The sequence below is a fragment of the Mytilus californianus genome, unplaced genomic scaffold (assembly GCF_021869535.1).
Source record: "Mytilus californianus isolate M0D057914Y unplaced genomic scaffold, xbMytCali1.0.p SCAF_4, whole genome shotgun sequence".
NCBI lineage: Eukaryota > Metazoa > Mollusca > Bivalvia > Mytilida > Mytilidae > Mytilus > Mytilus californianus.
In genome coordinates, this window is record NW_026262690.1 from 26,651,041 (window position 1) to 26,667,505 (window position 16,465).

The 16,465-nt window shown below is 33.3% G+C and overlaps 1 protein-coding gene across 1 annotated transcript; it reads right to left on the bottom strand.

Annotated features, from left to right (window-relative positions):
* Positions 1 to 4,080: 4,080 nt before the first annotated feature.
* LOC127737842 (tripartite motif-containing protein 42-like) lies at positions 4,081 to 5,260 on the bottom strand. Its single transcript, XM_052248785.1, has one exon. It carries the CDS (start codon positions 5,250 to 5,252, stop codon positions 4,206 to 4,208), a length of 1,047 nt encoding a protein of 348 aa, XP_052104745.1. The 5' UTR covers positions 5,253 to 5,260; the 3' UTR covers positions 4,081 to 4,205.
* Positions 5,261 to 16,465: the final 11,205 nt, after the last annotated feature.

The following is a 16,465-nucleotide window of genomic DNA, read 5'->3' on the forward strand; positions in this document are numbered from 1 at the left end:
CAGTTACTCCATAAATAAGTAAACAGAAAAGACCAGACACAGTATTTATCATAGAAGTCCAAAGAAGTCGTAAGATAGAATTGCAGCGTATATTTAGAGCTATTTTTTTTCCTAATGCTTGTAGTTTAAAGGTTTGATTGGCTTGCTTGCTTTGTTTGTATAAATGTTTGCTCAAGCATTGTAATTAAGATTGACATCTGCAATCAATAGATCGGCGGGGCTTCAGCTTGTATACATTATACTCTGCATTATACTTTACATCCAATAACATTTAAGTATAATGTATACAAGCTGAAGCCCCGCCAATCTTTTGATTGCAGATGTCAATCTTAATTACAAGTCGTGCGCACCATTTATGAAAGTCGTGTACACCATTTTTGAAAATCGTGCGCACCATTTTTGAGTCGTACGCACCATTTTGAAAGTAGTGCGAGCCAGTTTAAAAGTCATGCGCACCAGTTTGCAAGTCGTGCCCACAATTTTTGAAACTGGTGCGCACCAGATTAAATTTCAGGCAAACGAAAATATTTATATGTAAATGACACTTTAGGGGCTCCGTAACTATGCTTTACTATACTGACTACAAAAAGTTTCTTGTTGACGTCTTTGTTAGATTTGATTGTAAATGTGTTTGAACGTTTAATTCAGTTGTGTTGTATGTCTGTGATGTATGTTTACACAGTTTTTGGCAGCTGGATCCCAGTGATGGCCACCTTAACTAATTATGTCTGTTTGGGTTGCTTACCTAATTTGCCAATTTAACAGAACATTAAATAACTGTCATACAAGTGGGCGTATTAGCTAGCATGAAAGCCAGATTTAACCCAATATTTTTCTATTTTTACCAAAAATCAACAAGGATCTTCAATTTATTGATATGACTGTGCATAAAAATTAATGGAAATCAGATGAGACCATCTTTATTTTTCAAGCGACATAAAACTTATGCAGGACGGACAGACGGACTTATATTGTTATAAGAAAACTAGTCGGTGTGGTATTATCAAATAATCTGATCCAATGGCATTAAACCATCATAGCCCTATTCACAAACAAAAGTGAAGCGGAATAAGTCATGCAAATCTCATCTTTTGTTATACTAATTACAAATATAAATTATCATGTGTTTAAAGAAAAATTTGATTGTTTTCTTGGATTTTTGCAATAACGAATAAGCGGCAACAGATCCTTCACGATCCTTTTCACGATCATTAAAATGCGGTACCCGATCTTTCACGATCCAAAATATCAAATTTTTACAAATTTATGCAAATATTATCATTGTTTGCAAAGTTTCTGATTAAACTAAAACAAAATAACTCTAAGAACTATTTTAAACAGTAATATTGAACGATATTTTTAAGAGAAAAGTAATTTATGCATTAAAAATTAGAAAAAAAATCATGTTTGTTTACATTTTTATTTCTTTGAAAGATGAGCAATCTGCCTTTTGTAGTTTTGTAAAAACAGTGTACTTTTAAACCTTGACTTTCTCGGATACTGATCACACAGTTGAACCATTTTGACAGACAGTTTTATTTTTCCAATATTTGTCATTATAATTGATTAAATCAGATTATTAACTGACGATGCATTTGTCTTCTCGATAAGATTTCCTTCACGATCCTATACCAGATCGTTCACGATCCAATCGCAATACTTTGCCACCGTTATTATTTCACGATCTTTTTTCTCGATATACCGAATGACAGCCGTGTATATGCTTCCTAATAATTCATATTCAGTTTTTGAAAGCTTCTCCAACAGTAAACACCGGACTCAACATTGTTACATCTTTTATATTCTTGTAAGATCGTTTATTAAATTGTTAAACTTTATACCGACTTGAATCTTCATTTGATAGCCAGCAAAAAGTCTGGTTTTAAAAGCATGTAGTATAAAACAACTTAAACACAAGAGCACAAATATAATCATAGACGCACAAAAAAAAAGATAATAAGAACCACGTAAATATGAATGCGATATTTGCATTAAACCAAATTAATTGTACAATCAAGTCACAACTCTTTTTAACTTGCGACTAACAAATGTAACTAAGGGTTTGATTGAAATAAGAAGAATATACTAGATGTTTTGAGTCGAGATTCAAAACTTGCTGTGTCATTAAAATCGATTTTTGCACATTTGAAAAAGTATGTTTCAATGGCATGTTAGCTATGCAGAATGCAAGTTTCCTTCCTCCCTTCATAGGAACGAATACTACAATGTATATATGAAATAAAATTTCCTCTCGGAAATACAAACAATATTTAAAATGTCACAGGGTCCTACCTTCAATAAATAGCCAGAGTATTGGCCCAGTTTTTAATCAGCAGTTTGACATGACTCTCGCGCATGATACCACACACAGACACTGATATATTTCGGTTTAAATTTATTAAGAGGCCTGACATCGATACAAGACGTTTCGTATATGCACACATTTGTATACATAATAAAATATAGTTTTTCACATTTTAAGGTTGTATTCTTATATTATCACTGTCTGTTAACATAAATATGTTTTGTTACATTTTAGTTTAAAAATAATGCAATATTGCTCAAAATTATATACATTTATATTTTTGCCGTAATGACAACTATGTTTACTAGAGCTTTATAATTATATGTAGACAGAGTTTACATTGCTACACAATTCATATACTATACTGTACTGCGCAATAAACACAAGTATTTAAATTCATTGTAATATTATACCAGGATACCAGGATAATTATACCTTGAAATATTTTAATACTTTGAGACTGATAAGATCGGTATTTTATCCTGTTATATTATCAAATTACAACGATCTTGGATCAAATTCATGTATTACAATTGAATTTTATATAACAAGCGTTTTAACTAAAAAAAGATCAATCTTACAAACATGAGGATTTCAGTTTTCATTTTATGAAAATTAACATACAGTAATTCTGTATTGGTACTATATGCCATAGTATGTTCTCTGTATGGTTGTATCATTAGAAGTCGTAACCAAAAATTGCTTCAAAGGGTTATGATGTAAGAAAAAGACAATGGACTTAAACCGTCACTGGACAAGTGGTTCAGTTGCCACCTGTTGCCACCACGAATTAATTGATTGTCACGATTCATCTCGACAGATTGACTTATACACTAGTATTCTACTTCTAATTTATTGATATTGATTTTTAAATGTGTATCTTAACAAGCATGATGATGCAGGTTTACAGAAACTTTGGAATTTATTTACCTTGTCGACGCACTTGGGCTCACTCCGTTGGGAGTTCATGATACTATAATTGTTTTCTTTGTCATATGCATGTTTTTTTGGAGAACAAAACTGACTATTTGCATGTTTTCAAACTATATTTTAACAGTCTTCATAATTGAAAATAGCATGTTCTCTAGTTGTAGAAAAACGTTTTATCTGATTCTCAGGTCAAAAAGATAACCTTAAATTTATTATGCATTAAAGTCTCAGATCATTGAACACTTTGACTTTTGCTTTCGTTCGAACTTCTTGTGGAGTATCATTTTCCTCTGCCACCCATATTCTGTCGTCAGGGTCGACACAAATTGACCACGGTTTCGTTATTCCATCAACCACTGTCAAAATGTATGCTATAAAATGTCCTTCTTGATTTAAAAGGTGGATGAAGTTATTGTCTTTGTCGGCAACGAGAATATTTCCTCGACAGTCTGTATCAATACCACGTGGACTGAACGGTGAACAGGTCTTCAAATCTAATTGACCTCCATACCTGAAGCGAACTATACCGAATGCATTAACAACTATCACTTTTCGTACAGAACAGTCTGAAACACAAACGTCTTTATTTGTATTTTCGCAAACAAACTTTGGTTCGCGATAAATTGGATTTTTTTGTCTATCATAGTTTATCTCTCTTTTTATAGTACCAGTTCTATCAAACTCTACAACTAGTCCACATTTGTCCTCCGTTGTATCAAGACTTGAATACGGAATTAGACATACAAGAAAATTACCAGATTTCGAACAGCAAATGTCCCATGGGTCCGCCCCAGGATATGTGAATATAGTTTTCCTTGATTTGTCAATCGCAACTTCTACAACTCCAGCGTTTCCGTCTGAATAAATTAGGATCTGATTATAAGCTACTGTAAAACCTAGCACTTCCCGGGAGGTGTTGATTGTTTTAAGTTTCTTTCCTCTAATATCAAGCAGTGTGATATTCTTACCATTACCACTTACATAAACTTGATCTTGTCCACAGTAGGATATGTGAAATAACGGAATATGGGCTGTCAAACTCTGCAATACAGCCAGGTAATTCCTTAAAACCTTTCTGTGACCTTGGAGTTGTAGCAATGTCAAGTGATTGTCGCAAGAAAGAACTGTCTTCAAGATTTTCTTTTTTGCGTTGTTTTACTGGTGCTGTTTTAGGTCTTTGCATTAATGTTGTCGTTTGACATTTGCGTCCTTTATTAAATGGTTTCCATTCAACTTTCGAGGGGGTTAAAGTTCCAAACATCTTCTCAGTAAGTGTAACGTCACCCTCCTTAAATGAAGGATTGGTGAAGTTGAAAGTGTCTTTAATTTTAGTGTCTGAAATTTGTAAACCATACTTGCAGAACAATATAAGATCCAATGGAGTACTTTTCTCTAATGCTACTTCGGAAGTCTCAATGTTTACTTTCAACTCATTCAATTTCTCTTTTAACATTTTATCATACTCTTCTACTTGAGATGCATCGGTCTTTTCCATTTCGTTGAGTTTTTTCAAATTCTCTTGCAAAAGGGCATCGGCATTCTTTTTGCACAGTTCCACTTGTTTTTTCATAGCTTTTCTCACATCATCATATATCTTTGATTGGTCTTGATTTGTATTAGTAAGAAAAGATTCAACCTTCCTTTCCTTTTCTTTCATTTTCTTTACGTTTTTTAGTATAAATTTCTTTGTTTCCTCAAAAAGTTCATCATTGCTAATATATTTGTGATTTCTGTGTGTTTTGATTTTACACTCTGCACAAATTGGAACTTTACAATCATCACATCCATTTTCAATACGGAATGAAGGATGATGTTGACATTTTTGATCCAAGGACGAACTTTCACGAATCAAAACAATTTCATGGCTGGCAAAGTAAGCATCTTGATTGTGCGATCTTCTGCAATTTTGGCACATGCGATCCCCACATGGAACACACCTATACTCCGCCTCTGCCCGATCGCAGTGCATGCATCGTATAACATCTTGAGCTTGGCATGTGTAAGTTGATTCAGCCATCTTGTTCCTTTAATTTAAACACGAAGTATATTTGAGACAAAATATATAGATGTTGATAAAAAGGTTTAAATTTCTTTCATATTTAACAAGTAATTTTAAAATTGATAATTGATCTAGTGTTAAGTGTTTTTTATATTAAATTTGGAAGTCGGCCAATATCTTCAATGTTAACAAAACATTTTACAAGAATTCTTTACTTTTTAAATTGCTTGCTTCTAGTACTTGAAATGTATTTGTTGACATTTTTAATACTGTTACTTTTATTCACATGAAGATAAAATCAAACACATGTATATATACATATATCTTTCTCTTCATATTTTATATATATGTCACTCTGAAGGTACAACGTGTATATAACGGGAATTGCTTTCCATTTAGGCATCTGTTCCTGTAGGATTAGATACCGTTGGATACATTTTCCCAGTATCACAGTTTCCCGTGGAATTTTCTTTTTATGAAATTAACATCACCTGCTTTCGAAATAATTGCTTGCATTCATAATTTCCGGTTTCATGCCTTTTCTATGTACATTTTAAATTCAAAATCTATTCGGGACTAATGTTTTTGAAAATAGAAAAATCGTCACTTTCATCACTATAATAATAGAAAATATTAGATATTGAATTAAGGTGGCTGGGGCGTCTTAATTAAAATTGATAGAATTTTTTGATAATTTGTCAAAATGAAGTTGTTATCATGCTTTTTTCAAAAATATAATAAAAAGTATGGGCCACCGGACTTTTTTTCACGCTACAGGTCGTGCAAAATTGTCAGATTTTGTATAGATTATGCATGGAAAATCAAATTTTGTGTGATAAAAAGAAAACTACTTGATAGAACTTTAAGATAAAATGTGAGAAGATAGCTGTTATAACATGCTTTCATATAAGAAAAAGAAAAAATGGGGTCACCGAACTTGTTTTCTTGCTACATATCAAAATAGGTAAATTCACAACACTTTCTATTATAAAAATTACTTTATCTGAGTTATCTCCAATTATTTGGCAAAGTTGAAAAAAATCTAATCAAACACAAAAAAGGTGTTTTTGAGAAGTTACAGCTGTAATTATGATAAAACACACAATGCTCTATATTGACATCAAAAGTCTTTTACATAAATTATATACTACTCTCAAAATATGCACATTTCATCAAATATCTAGACCAACGTTATCTGCTACTTCAAAATCCAAGATGGAAGAAGACACCCGAGCCACCTTAATTAAGTAAATCTTGACTGGATTCACAACTTGATAGAGTCGTCTTGACTTTCGATATCATACCTTGCATATATGTAATGCATTTGCAAGGGCAACTGGATATGATTCTAACATGATTATCTCCCTTTGACCAGAAAAAAAATCAAGTGAAAAAACTCAACTGTTCCATCGCCCATTCCAAATACGTTATTAGTATGTCTGTTATGTAAGTAGCGCCACTAGGTTGGCTATTTCGTGGCGGCCATTATTGGTTGAGGAAGCCGGATTGCTTTCTTTTTTTGTCATGGCGTTGACAGTTTCTCTTGACTTATGAATTTTGAATGTCCTTTTGGTATCTTCCGTCTCTTTAAAAAAAAATTTAATCCAGACTTCAAAGTGAGTTATTAACAATATTATTGTTCTGTTGCCTAAAAACACTTATATGTGTACCTTGCACATGGTCACTGCTTCTGCTGTTTATAATCTTAATCCGTTATAAAGATTAATATGTTAGTCTTTGAAAGCATGGTCTGTTTATAAGTTGAAATTTGGCTTTGCAAAATCTTTCTTTTTTGTTTTTTACATTTTGTTTTATTTTGTTTTAATATTTAAATCATTTTCTAGATGACATGCCATGTGGCAAAGAAAACCTTTTAAAATCTGTCATGGTTGCATATTTTGTTTAAAAATAAATCATATTCTATAAATATATCCTTTTAAGTTATGATAATGAAATGGCATTTTCCTTTTCTGTTTAGGAATATGGAATGGCATTATAAAAGTGGCATTAGCTGTCAAATTCATGTTCACATATTCGACTCAAATTCTCATATTGGATTTATATCATACTAAAACGTATATCCAAATTATAACAAGTCTTAAATGAACAATTTACAATGCACGGACTCGATAGTATGTATCTATCAGCATTTCGTGTGTATTTCAGTCTAGAAGCCATCTAATTAACCATCGAAGCGACCTCCGAAGACTGCCGACGGTCATATAACCCAATGTAAAGATAAATATAGATATAAATAGATAGCGAAAACGTTCAATTGGATTTGTGTAGGTCTGTTTGATTTCATATCATAGGTTAAACAAATATGTTAATCATCGTTTTTATCTGTATAAGAATAAATTTTTGTGGATCGAATTAGTCTACGAAATTGTTGAACCTAGTTTCATTTTCAATGTCGACATTCTTTTCCTTTTAATAGCTAAACACGCCTAGTGCATGCGTAACCCATCTCCAGCTAAGAAGTTAAATTGGAGTTCACGTAAATACGGTTTCAATGAGGTCGAATTATTCACTTGCAAGTAAATAATGATGTTTCTAAGCTTATTTTGTCAAAATTGAACCAAACTGGCTGCTAAAAGCGTATTATTATTTCATTATTTCACATTCATCTCGTAGCTAATGCCCCTTTAACTAATACTATTATTTTCTAAGCGTTTTAAGAGATCCCACACAACATAATGCACGTCTTTGTTTGTCCGTTCATGGAAATATTATCAATATAATACTGCCATGGACCGACGCAGTCTCTTTTTTACCCGATAACTCGAATAAAATGACCAGCTGATTGAAAAAAATCTCTTGGCACTCTTTTTAGGTTATAACTTTCATTAAAAATTCTTTATTAGATATTTTATTTTTGTTTAGAAAAGTTAAAGTTGAGATTTCATATCCTGACAAATAATACATAACATAAATATCAGTATCACTGATAAGGCATGCCTAGTGTTACATTAATCATCTTATCTTACCAATCAGAAATGTATACTGAGAGCATTGCCTTCTGAACATGTGAGTTCAAACTATAGTAATAAAAATCGTTAAATGTCTGGAATGTGAAATATGTGTAGTAAATAAACTCATAATAGATATCAGGATTAAAATTTGGTACACCGGACAAAAGACTCATCAGTGACGCTCGAACAAAAAAAGGTAAACACGCCAAATGAAGTGCGAAGTTGAAGGGCATTGAGGACCAAAAGTTCCGAAATTTTTTGCCAAATACAGCTAAGGTAATCTATGATAATTTCTGGGGTAGAAGATCTTTAGTATTTCGAAAAATTCAAAGGTTTGTTAACAGATAATTTATAGTTATAACCATATCAATGATAATTCAAGTCAACACAGAAGTACTGCAGACTAGGCTGTACTGAACTAAATGAACACACACTTTGATGATAGATGTTTGCTAAACGTTCAGTGGCTGATAATTCACGAATAATCAGGACGAACATGAACATATTTTAGAGATAGTCAAAACCTGGACGAAGTAAAACTATTTATAATATTTTTATACTTAAAAAAAATCAAATATTATGATGAATATAGCATATAAACTTTCATCAACTTGCTGAAAAAACCATACCAAAGAGTATTATTATTTTAAGTGACTCTACGACTTTCTACGATAGTAAATACATTTGTTTAAAAGTCACAAGATGACCAATATGTGAAAAATTCAAAGGAAGAATTAATACCAAATGTATGTCAATCAATTTCGATAATAACAGAACTACATTAGTTTTGCTGAATGAAGACAGACACTTTAAGAGTGTAATGGGATGATGGTAACAGATTAAACTGCCGGATTAATCTACATGAGGAACGATCAAAGAATAAAAATTGGGAAAATCAACTATTTAAAAATATAGCTTTACATAAGGAAATTTCAGCCATTATTTTGTAAGCTTAGAATTTAACAACTTATATCTTTGCCAAAATATGACCTAGCTTAACCAGTGATAGAAATTTACAGGTGCTCATTTTGTGAACCACGCGCGCATTTCGAAATGCAAAGCAATATAAGCCATCATCAAACAAAGAGGTAGAATATTCTTAAAATTAACACTTATTTGATAATTTATAAATATTCAAGCTCCTCACTTATTTGATAATTCATAAATATTCAAGCTCCTCACTTTATTCAAACCGACACATATTTTAACTTCATATTAGTCTGTACTTGAATTTACACCGTAATGCAAATAGCTTTGATTTATTTATTAAAGCGGGTTCTTTTTTAAGTGAATGGCTGGTTTTTTGTATTAGTTGTGATTAGGTCTGTTTTATGGTTAACCACTAGTAGTACATCAGTGATATTTAACATGCAGTTGTATTAGCATTGGCACATCTCATTCCAATAGATATTATTTGGCCCCGCCTCCTCATGCATAGTTTAATTACATTGGCACTTTTGCTTAGTTAACACGTATTAGTTTGTGATTAGGTCAGTTCAAGGGGAACCATTAGCGGTAAGTCAATGATATTTGGTATGCAGATATATTAGTATTGACACATCTTATTTCCATGCAGTTTATTTGGCTTATCCCCTCAGTCATGGTAAATTGACATGAATATTTCCATAGTATACATGTACATGTTAGTGATTAGATAAATATGTATATATCATCGTTTTACTACCCAAAAACAGCAAATGAACATGGCTATTTGAAAACAAATGAAGCATCGACCAAACAGCAAGTATAAAGAACTGCTTCATTGTTTCAGCTGGCGATTTCAACATTCCTGGATGGGACTGGAAAGCAAATTGTTCAAAAGAAAACACACACCATGTTGGAATACATCAAAGATTCGGAGAAATACTGGATGATAATGGTCTTTCACAGTTTGTTGAAGAACCAACAAGGCAGACAAAAACACTTGACTTGCTAATAACAAATGATCCTAATAGTTTTACAAGGGTGGAAACACTTCCAGGGGTATCTGATCATGACATCGTCTTTGCCGAAATAAGTGTCATTCCTTCAGGAAAAAAGCAAGCAGCAAGAAAGATTCCTTTATACAGCAAAGCACTTTGGGATAAGATAAGGGAGTATATAAATAATATTAAAAAAGAAATTGTGATAATGACAACCAGCAATAGTAACATCAACGACATGCATATGGATAGAATTTAAAACAATTTTGGAGAAAAGCGTCAATTTGAATATCCCGCACAAACAGGCAAGAATCAAGGACAGCCCACCATGGATATCCAGAGATCTCAAACGACTCATCCGAAAGAGAGATCGACTGTATAAGAAAAAGAAGAAATCTAATGACAAAAAAGACTCTGCGATATACAAAACAATCAAGCGCCAGGTACAACAAGGCCTGAGGAGGTCATACTGGAAGTATGTGGAATCTATTGTAACACCACCAGAAGATAACACCACCGAAAACGTGGCTATATGAAGAGATTCTGGACATTCATAAAGCACAAAAGAAGTGACGGAAATGAAGTCTCGCGACTGAAAAAAAGATGGTCTACTTTGGATAGAGCCAACATACTTAACCAACAGTTCCAGTCTGCTTTTTCTGAAAAACAGGAATTCCAAGATAAATGTGGATCTTCAAATAAAAATCTATGCCAGAAGTTAACATCACATATAATGGAATAATGAAAATACTAAAACATCTAAATCCACATAAGGCAGCTGGTCCCGACCAAATTACATCTAGGGCTCTGAACGAACTAGCCAACGAAAATGCAACCAATATTCAGTATCGTCTTTCAAAAGTCATATGAATCTGCAGAATTACCAATAGACTGGAAATTGGCCAACGTCTGTCCTATCTTCAAAAAAGGGCAAATGTACAAAGCAGAAAACTACCGTCCAGTATCTTTAACTTGTTAATCCTGCAAAATCATGGAACACATAATTACCAGCAACATCATGTCCCACTCAGACAAACATAATAACCTACATCCTATGCAGCATGGGTTCCGCAAAAAAAGGCACGTGAAACTCAACTCATCGAGCTCATAGATGATATAACACAAAACGTAGATGAAGGAAAGCAAACAGATTGCTTAATTATGGACTTCTCTAAGGCTTTGGACAAAGTAAGCCATTCACTTCTGATCCATAAACTAAGGCAATACGGGATCGAAGGTAGAACCAACAGATGGATTCTCAGTTTTCTAAGTGGGAGACAACAGTCAGTAGTGGTTGAAGGAGTAAGCCCTGGCCTCGTTTATGTTGAATCAGGTGTACCACAGGGCTCAGTCCTAGGTCCTGCTCTTTTCCTCTACTACATCATTGATATGCCAGAGAGAGTTCGATCTAGAACAAGATTGTTTGCCGACGACACTATCATTTACCTCACAATAACAACAGATGCAGATACCACAACACTACAAGAGGACCTGAATAAATTAGCAGACTAGGAACATCGATGGCTCATGAAGTTCAACGCAGTCAAATGCAATGTCATGATTATCAGCAAGAAAAGAAATATCATCACCAAAGACTACATCCTGCACGGCCATGTACTGTAGAGAGTATCAGCTGCAAACAACCTTGGAGTTACCATCAACTCAGATTTAAATTGGAGTACCCATGTACATAACATCTGTCAAAAAGCATATACAACTATTGGGTTTAAAAAAAAATTTAATCATCATCATCAAACAACCGAAAGAAAAAGCAAACAAGTTATTAGTAAGACCAACACTAGAATACGTAGGCGCAGTTTGGGACCCCCATCAACAAAACAACAAGAAAAAAATTGAGATGGTACAACGCAGAGGGGCTAGGTATGTTACTAACAAATATCGTAATACATCATCAGTAGACGCCATGATAAAATAACTTGAGTGGCAACAATTAGACGAGAGAAGATCAACGACAATGATGTGTATTATGTACAAAATTACTAATGGTCTAGTCAATATAGATGCAACATCTAGGCTAATTCCAATAAGCCGAGCATCAAGAGCAGCTCGTACTGGATGCTACCAGGTTCCCCTTTGTAGGACTGACATAAGGAAAATTTCATTCTATCCAAAATCCATACGGGGATGGAATGCCTTACCACTTTCCACTATCACTACCCCGAGTCTTGAATGCTTCAAGGCTCGGCTTACAAAATAGACAAAAACACTGTTTTTAAAGAGCATCTGTATATAGGATTTAAACTTTCACAGAACTGTATACAGAAGAAGAAGATCGGTTTAAGATAAACCACTAATGTTAAGTCAATGATAATTGGTATGCAGTTGTATAATAATTTGTTGGTCTCATTGCCATGGAGATTATATAGCCCCGCACCATAATCATGGTTCGTTGACTTTAAACTTAAGTTAAAGTTTGTGTTTAGGTTAATTTAAAAGGAGCCACTTATGATAAGTCAATGGTATTTGGTATGCAGTTTTATAAGTATTAGGTTTTCTTATTTACATGGAGGTTATTTGACCCTGCACCTTCAGTCAGGATTCATTGACTTTGAATGTTTTCCATAGTTAATATGTTTGAGTATTGCCATATTAATTTCAACATTTTTTTTATTTTACTATCAAAATTACAAAAAGCGAGACATCTTTGTGTCAACAGTTTATTGCCATTTGCATTGTTGCTTAACGAAATTATTTGTAGAATAATAAGAACATTGCTAACGGTGAAAACTTCACAAAACTTTATGGTCCCCTGGTTTCTATAGACTTTCTTGTTGTTATCCTTATTCACACCAGGTGTCAAGCATTGTGCAGTCTAAATTATAATCAAAAACTATAGACGGATCGGTTTTATGGTACAAAAAACGAATGTCTCCCCCTCATCCTAAGATGTCATTCTGGTAAAGAAAATGCACGCCTAACGCATTCTTGAACCGGAAAGTTGTTGTCAAGGAAAATAAGAGTATACTGGTATAATTTTAGGATTTTACCTGTTTTCGAAATATTTCACAGTTTATGATACGAAGGGGACAGAACAGAACACACCAGAGAAAATTTATACGGTGCATTAAACAGGTCTTGTCGGGCAATTTAGAAAATATATGGTTTAGTGGTGGACATCTGAACAGGTGTAGAGATATTTAAACAATTTTTGATATAAGATGAGGCGGTGCATGAACCTTGGGAACTAAACCTATGGTTAACTGGAAATGTTTTATCATTGTAATTAAAATATGTATGGTTTAAGGGGTTAGGAGCTGAAAAGTTTTTGATATATTTATCATTTAACGATATAAGGTATATATAACTTATGGAGCACTATTCATATTTGTCAGGAACATTAAGAATACATATGGTTTTGGGGATGGGGATGTGAACATTTGTTTCTATTCTAGAATTTTAGCAAATAATTATATTAAAGGGCGCCGTAGCATGTTACCAAAACAGAAAATATGGTAGATGGTTTTAATGTGCACATGAAAATGGTACTAAATATCTACCATTTGATCTTGAGATGAAAGTTCAAATGTTAGGGGTCATCTTAAATGGTAAACGACACACCGTCTTTTTGTAATGTACCCACGTGCTTAGTATTGCTAGCCTATTTCAAAGGATAGAAAAGATATGTTGAGGACACAAAAAATGTCCCAACAAGTCAAATATTTTGACCTTGTGGTCAATGTTCAGGATGATTTAAAGATACGCGACACACCGTACAATGTACCTACATACCAAATATCATAAGTCAATGAATGAATGAATGAATATTTTATTGCAGAAGCAAACATAATGCTATAGCAAAATAAAATAATATATGATAATGACAATAATGACAGTAAACATGCAGAGAACAACACAATAAAGTCATAGCAGGCACAGAACTACAACTGTTATGCAATAATAATTTGTAATCTTAACTTCCATGCCGCATTAAGAAATTTACACAATTTTTTAGTTAAATTCTTTGAGCTAGCCTGTAAAAGAAATACAAGCTTTCTATGATTTGGCCATGAACAATAAAATGTTGGTAAAAACTGTAGCCTCAATGATCTAAAGGCAGGACATACTAAAACAAAATGGTACTCATTTTCAATACAATTCATATGACAGCATATACATATACGATTTTCTCTTACAATATTGTCAAAACGACCAACTTCTATATTCAGTTTTAATGTTCCACTACGTAGTTTAGTGAGTATAGTACTATTAAAATCATATTTTAAGTAATCTTCTAAACAAAACTTATTTTTTAATTTCCTATATAAACACAGTTTTTCACAATCGTTCAAAATAGCAAACCAGTTCTGGTAGTATTGATCATTTATACGACATTTTATATATTCAAATGTTACATTAATGTTCTCTTGATCAATCCATACATAATTCAGACCTAAACTAAATAATAAATCGCGAACATTTGAAACCCAGTTTCTCTTGCCATTTAAGGCATCAATGCGTAAGAGGTTATAAATATCATATACAATATTAGGTTTATCATATATTATATGCAACCAAAACTTTATAATTTTATCTTTCCTTAAAATAAACATAGGTAGATGACCAAGTTCACCACATAAAAAGGCGATTGGTACATTTTTACCAAGCTTTAATATAAAACGACAGAAACGATTATGAACGAGTTCAATGTCATTGGCTCGATGAAATCCCCAAATTTCAGACGCATAGTTAAGTATAGAGGCCACCATACTATTAAATAAAAAACATGCTTGACTATGTTCAATATAAACTCGCTTAAGAGTATCGAATAAGGAAGAAAGTGCCCTTGCTCCTTGCTGAGAAATCCTCTTCTGTGAGTGTAAGAACTTTCCATTGAAATGTAGCACCATGCCTAAGTATACATATGAATTTACAATTTCTAGCTCCTGGTTGTCAAAGAAAAAGCGGTTATGAAGAGGTTGCCAACCATTTCTGAAAACGACTACTTTTGTCTTGTCGGTATTAACAGTAATATTCCACTTTTTACAATAGAATGAAAGTTTTTCTAGTAAGACTTGTAATGTTTCGGCAGATTTTCCGAACAGGACGGTATCGTCTGCAAACAAAATTAAATATATCAGATATCCATTGATATTAAAAACTCCGTTATCATTGTCCATAGGAATATCTTGAATAATGTCATTCACGAAGAATAAAAACAACAGAGGTGATAATGGTTCACCTTGTTTCACTCCCAAGAAATTATCAAAAGCCTCTGAAAATTCACCCTCAGTGCGAATTCGTAGACGAACAGTTTCATAGACTGCCTTTATGATTGAAACAAATTTCGTGCTTATACCACTTTTTAATAGTTTGTACCATAGAATTCTCCTGATAACCTTGTCGAATGCCTTACGAAAATCGACGAATGCGCAATATAATTTTAATTTCTGTTGTAGAATATATGTTATAATACCATGTAGTACAAATATAGCGTCTACAGTAGATCGGCCAAGTCGAAATCCAAATTGGTTATCGATAAGTTTTTCCTCCTCCTCAGCCCAGCTGAGTAATCGTTCGGTTAATATCGATGTAAACAGTTTTGATAAAATACTAACTAAGATGATAGGTCGATAATTATTCGGGTCTGTTAAGTCACCACTTTTTGGAACCGCTATTACATTGCCTTCCGACCACATATCAGGAAAAAGCCATTTTCAAACATAAAGTTGAAGAGAGTTTTAAAAATAGGAGCGAAGAAAACTGGATTCGATGACAACATTTCGGTGATAATGGAATCATTCCCAGCAGACTTTCCAGATTTAAGTTTATTAATAGCACGTATAATTTCATCTTCCAAGATTTCATTATCTAAAGAGTCTATTGTAATAGTGTCTAAAAATGAGCTATTTTCAATCAGATCAATGACTTCTTCACATATATCTGAAGGGTCTCCCTCTAGCAATTGTTCAAAATGACGCAACAACAAATCACTATCAGCTAAACATTTTGATTTCTTTCGCGGCTTAACTGCAGACCAACATTTACGTGGGTTCGTTTTAGCTATTTTGCAAAGTTCAAGTCCTTTGGCACGTTTGAAACTGGCTCGGGCTACACGTTTAGCCTTATTGTAACTATTCCGGGCTAAGATATATAATTGTCGATTTGCGTCCGTAGAATGACGCTGGTACAAATTGCGAGATGAATTAAATTTTCGACGTTCAAGGGCACAAATGCATTAAACCATTCGTTGTTATGTCTTTTCACATTTGTAGAATTGTTCACCAATATGGTTTTCCCAAAAACTTTAAATGCATTGTCATATAGAACACAACTTATCTCCCTTACAGCATCGTTGACATCGCCTGCGCTGGATAAG

Bases quoted from the DNA above. Each gene is read 5' to 3' on its own strand.
- LOC127737842 (XM_052248785.1), bottom strand. From the start codon at position 5,252: ATGGCTGAATCAACTTACACATGCCAAGCTCAAGATGTTATACGATGC.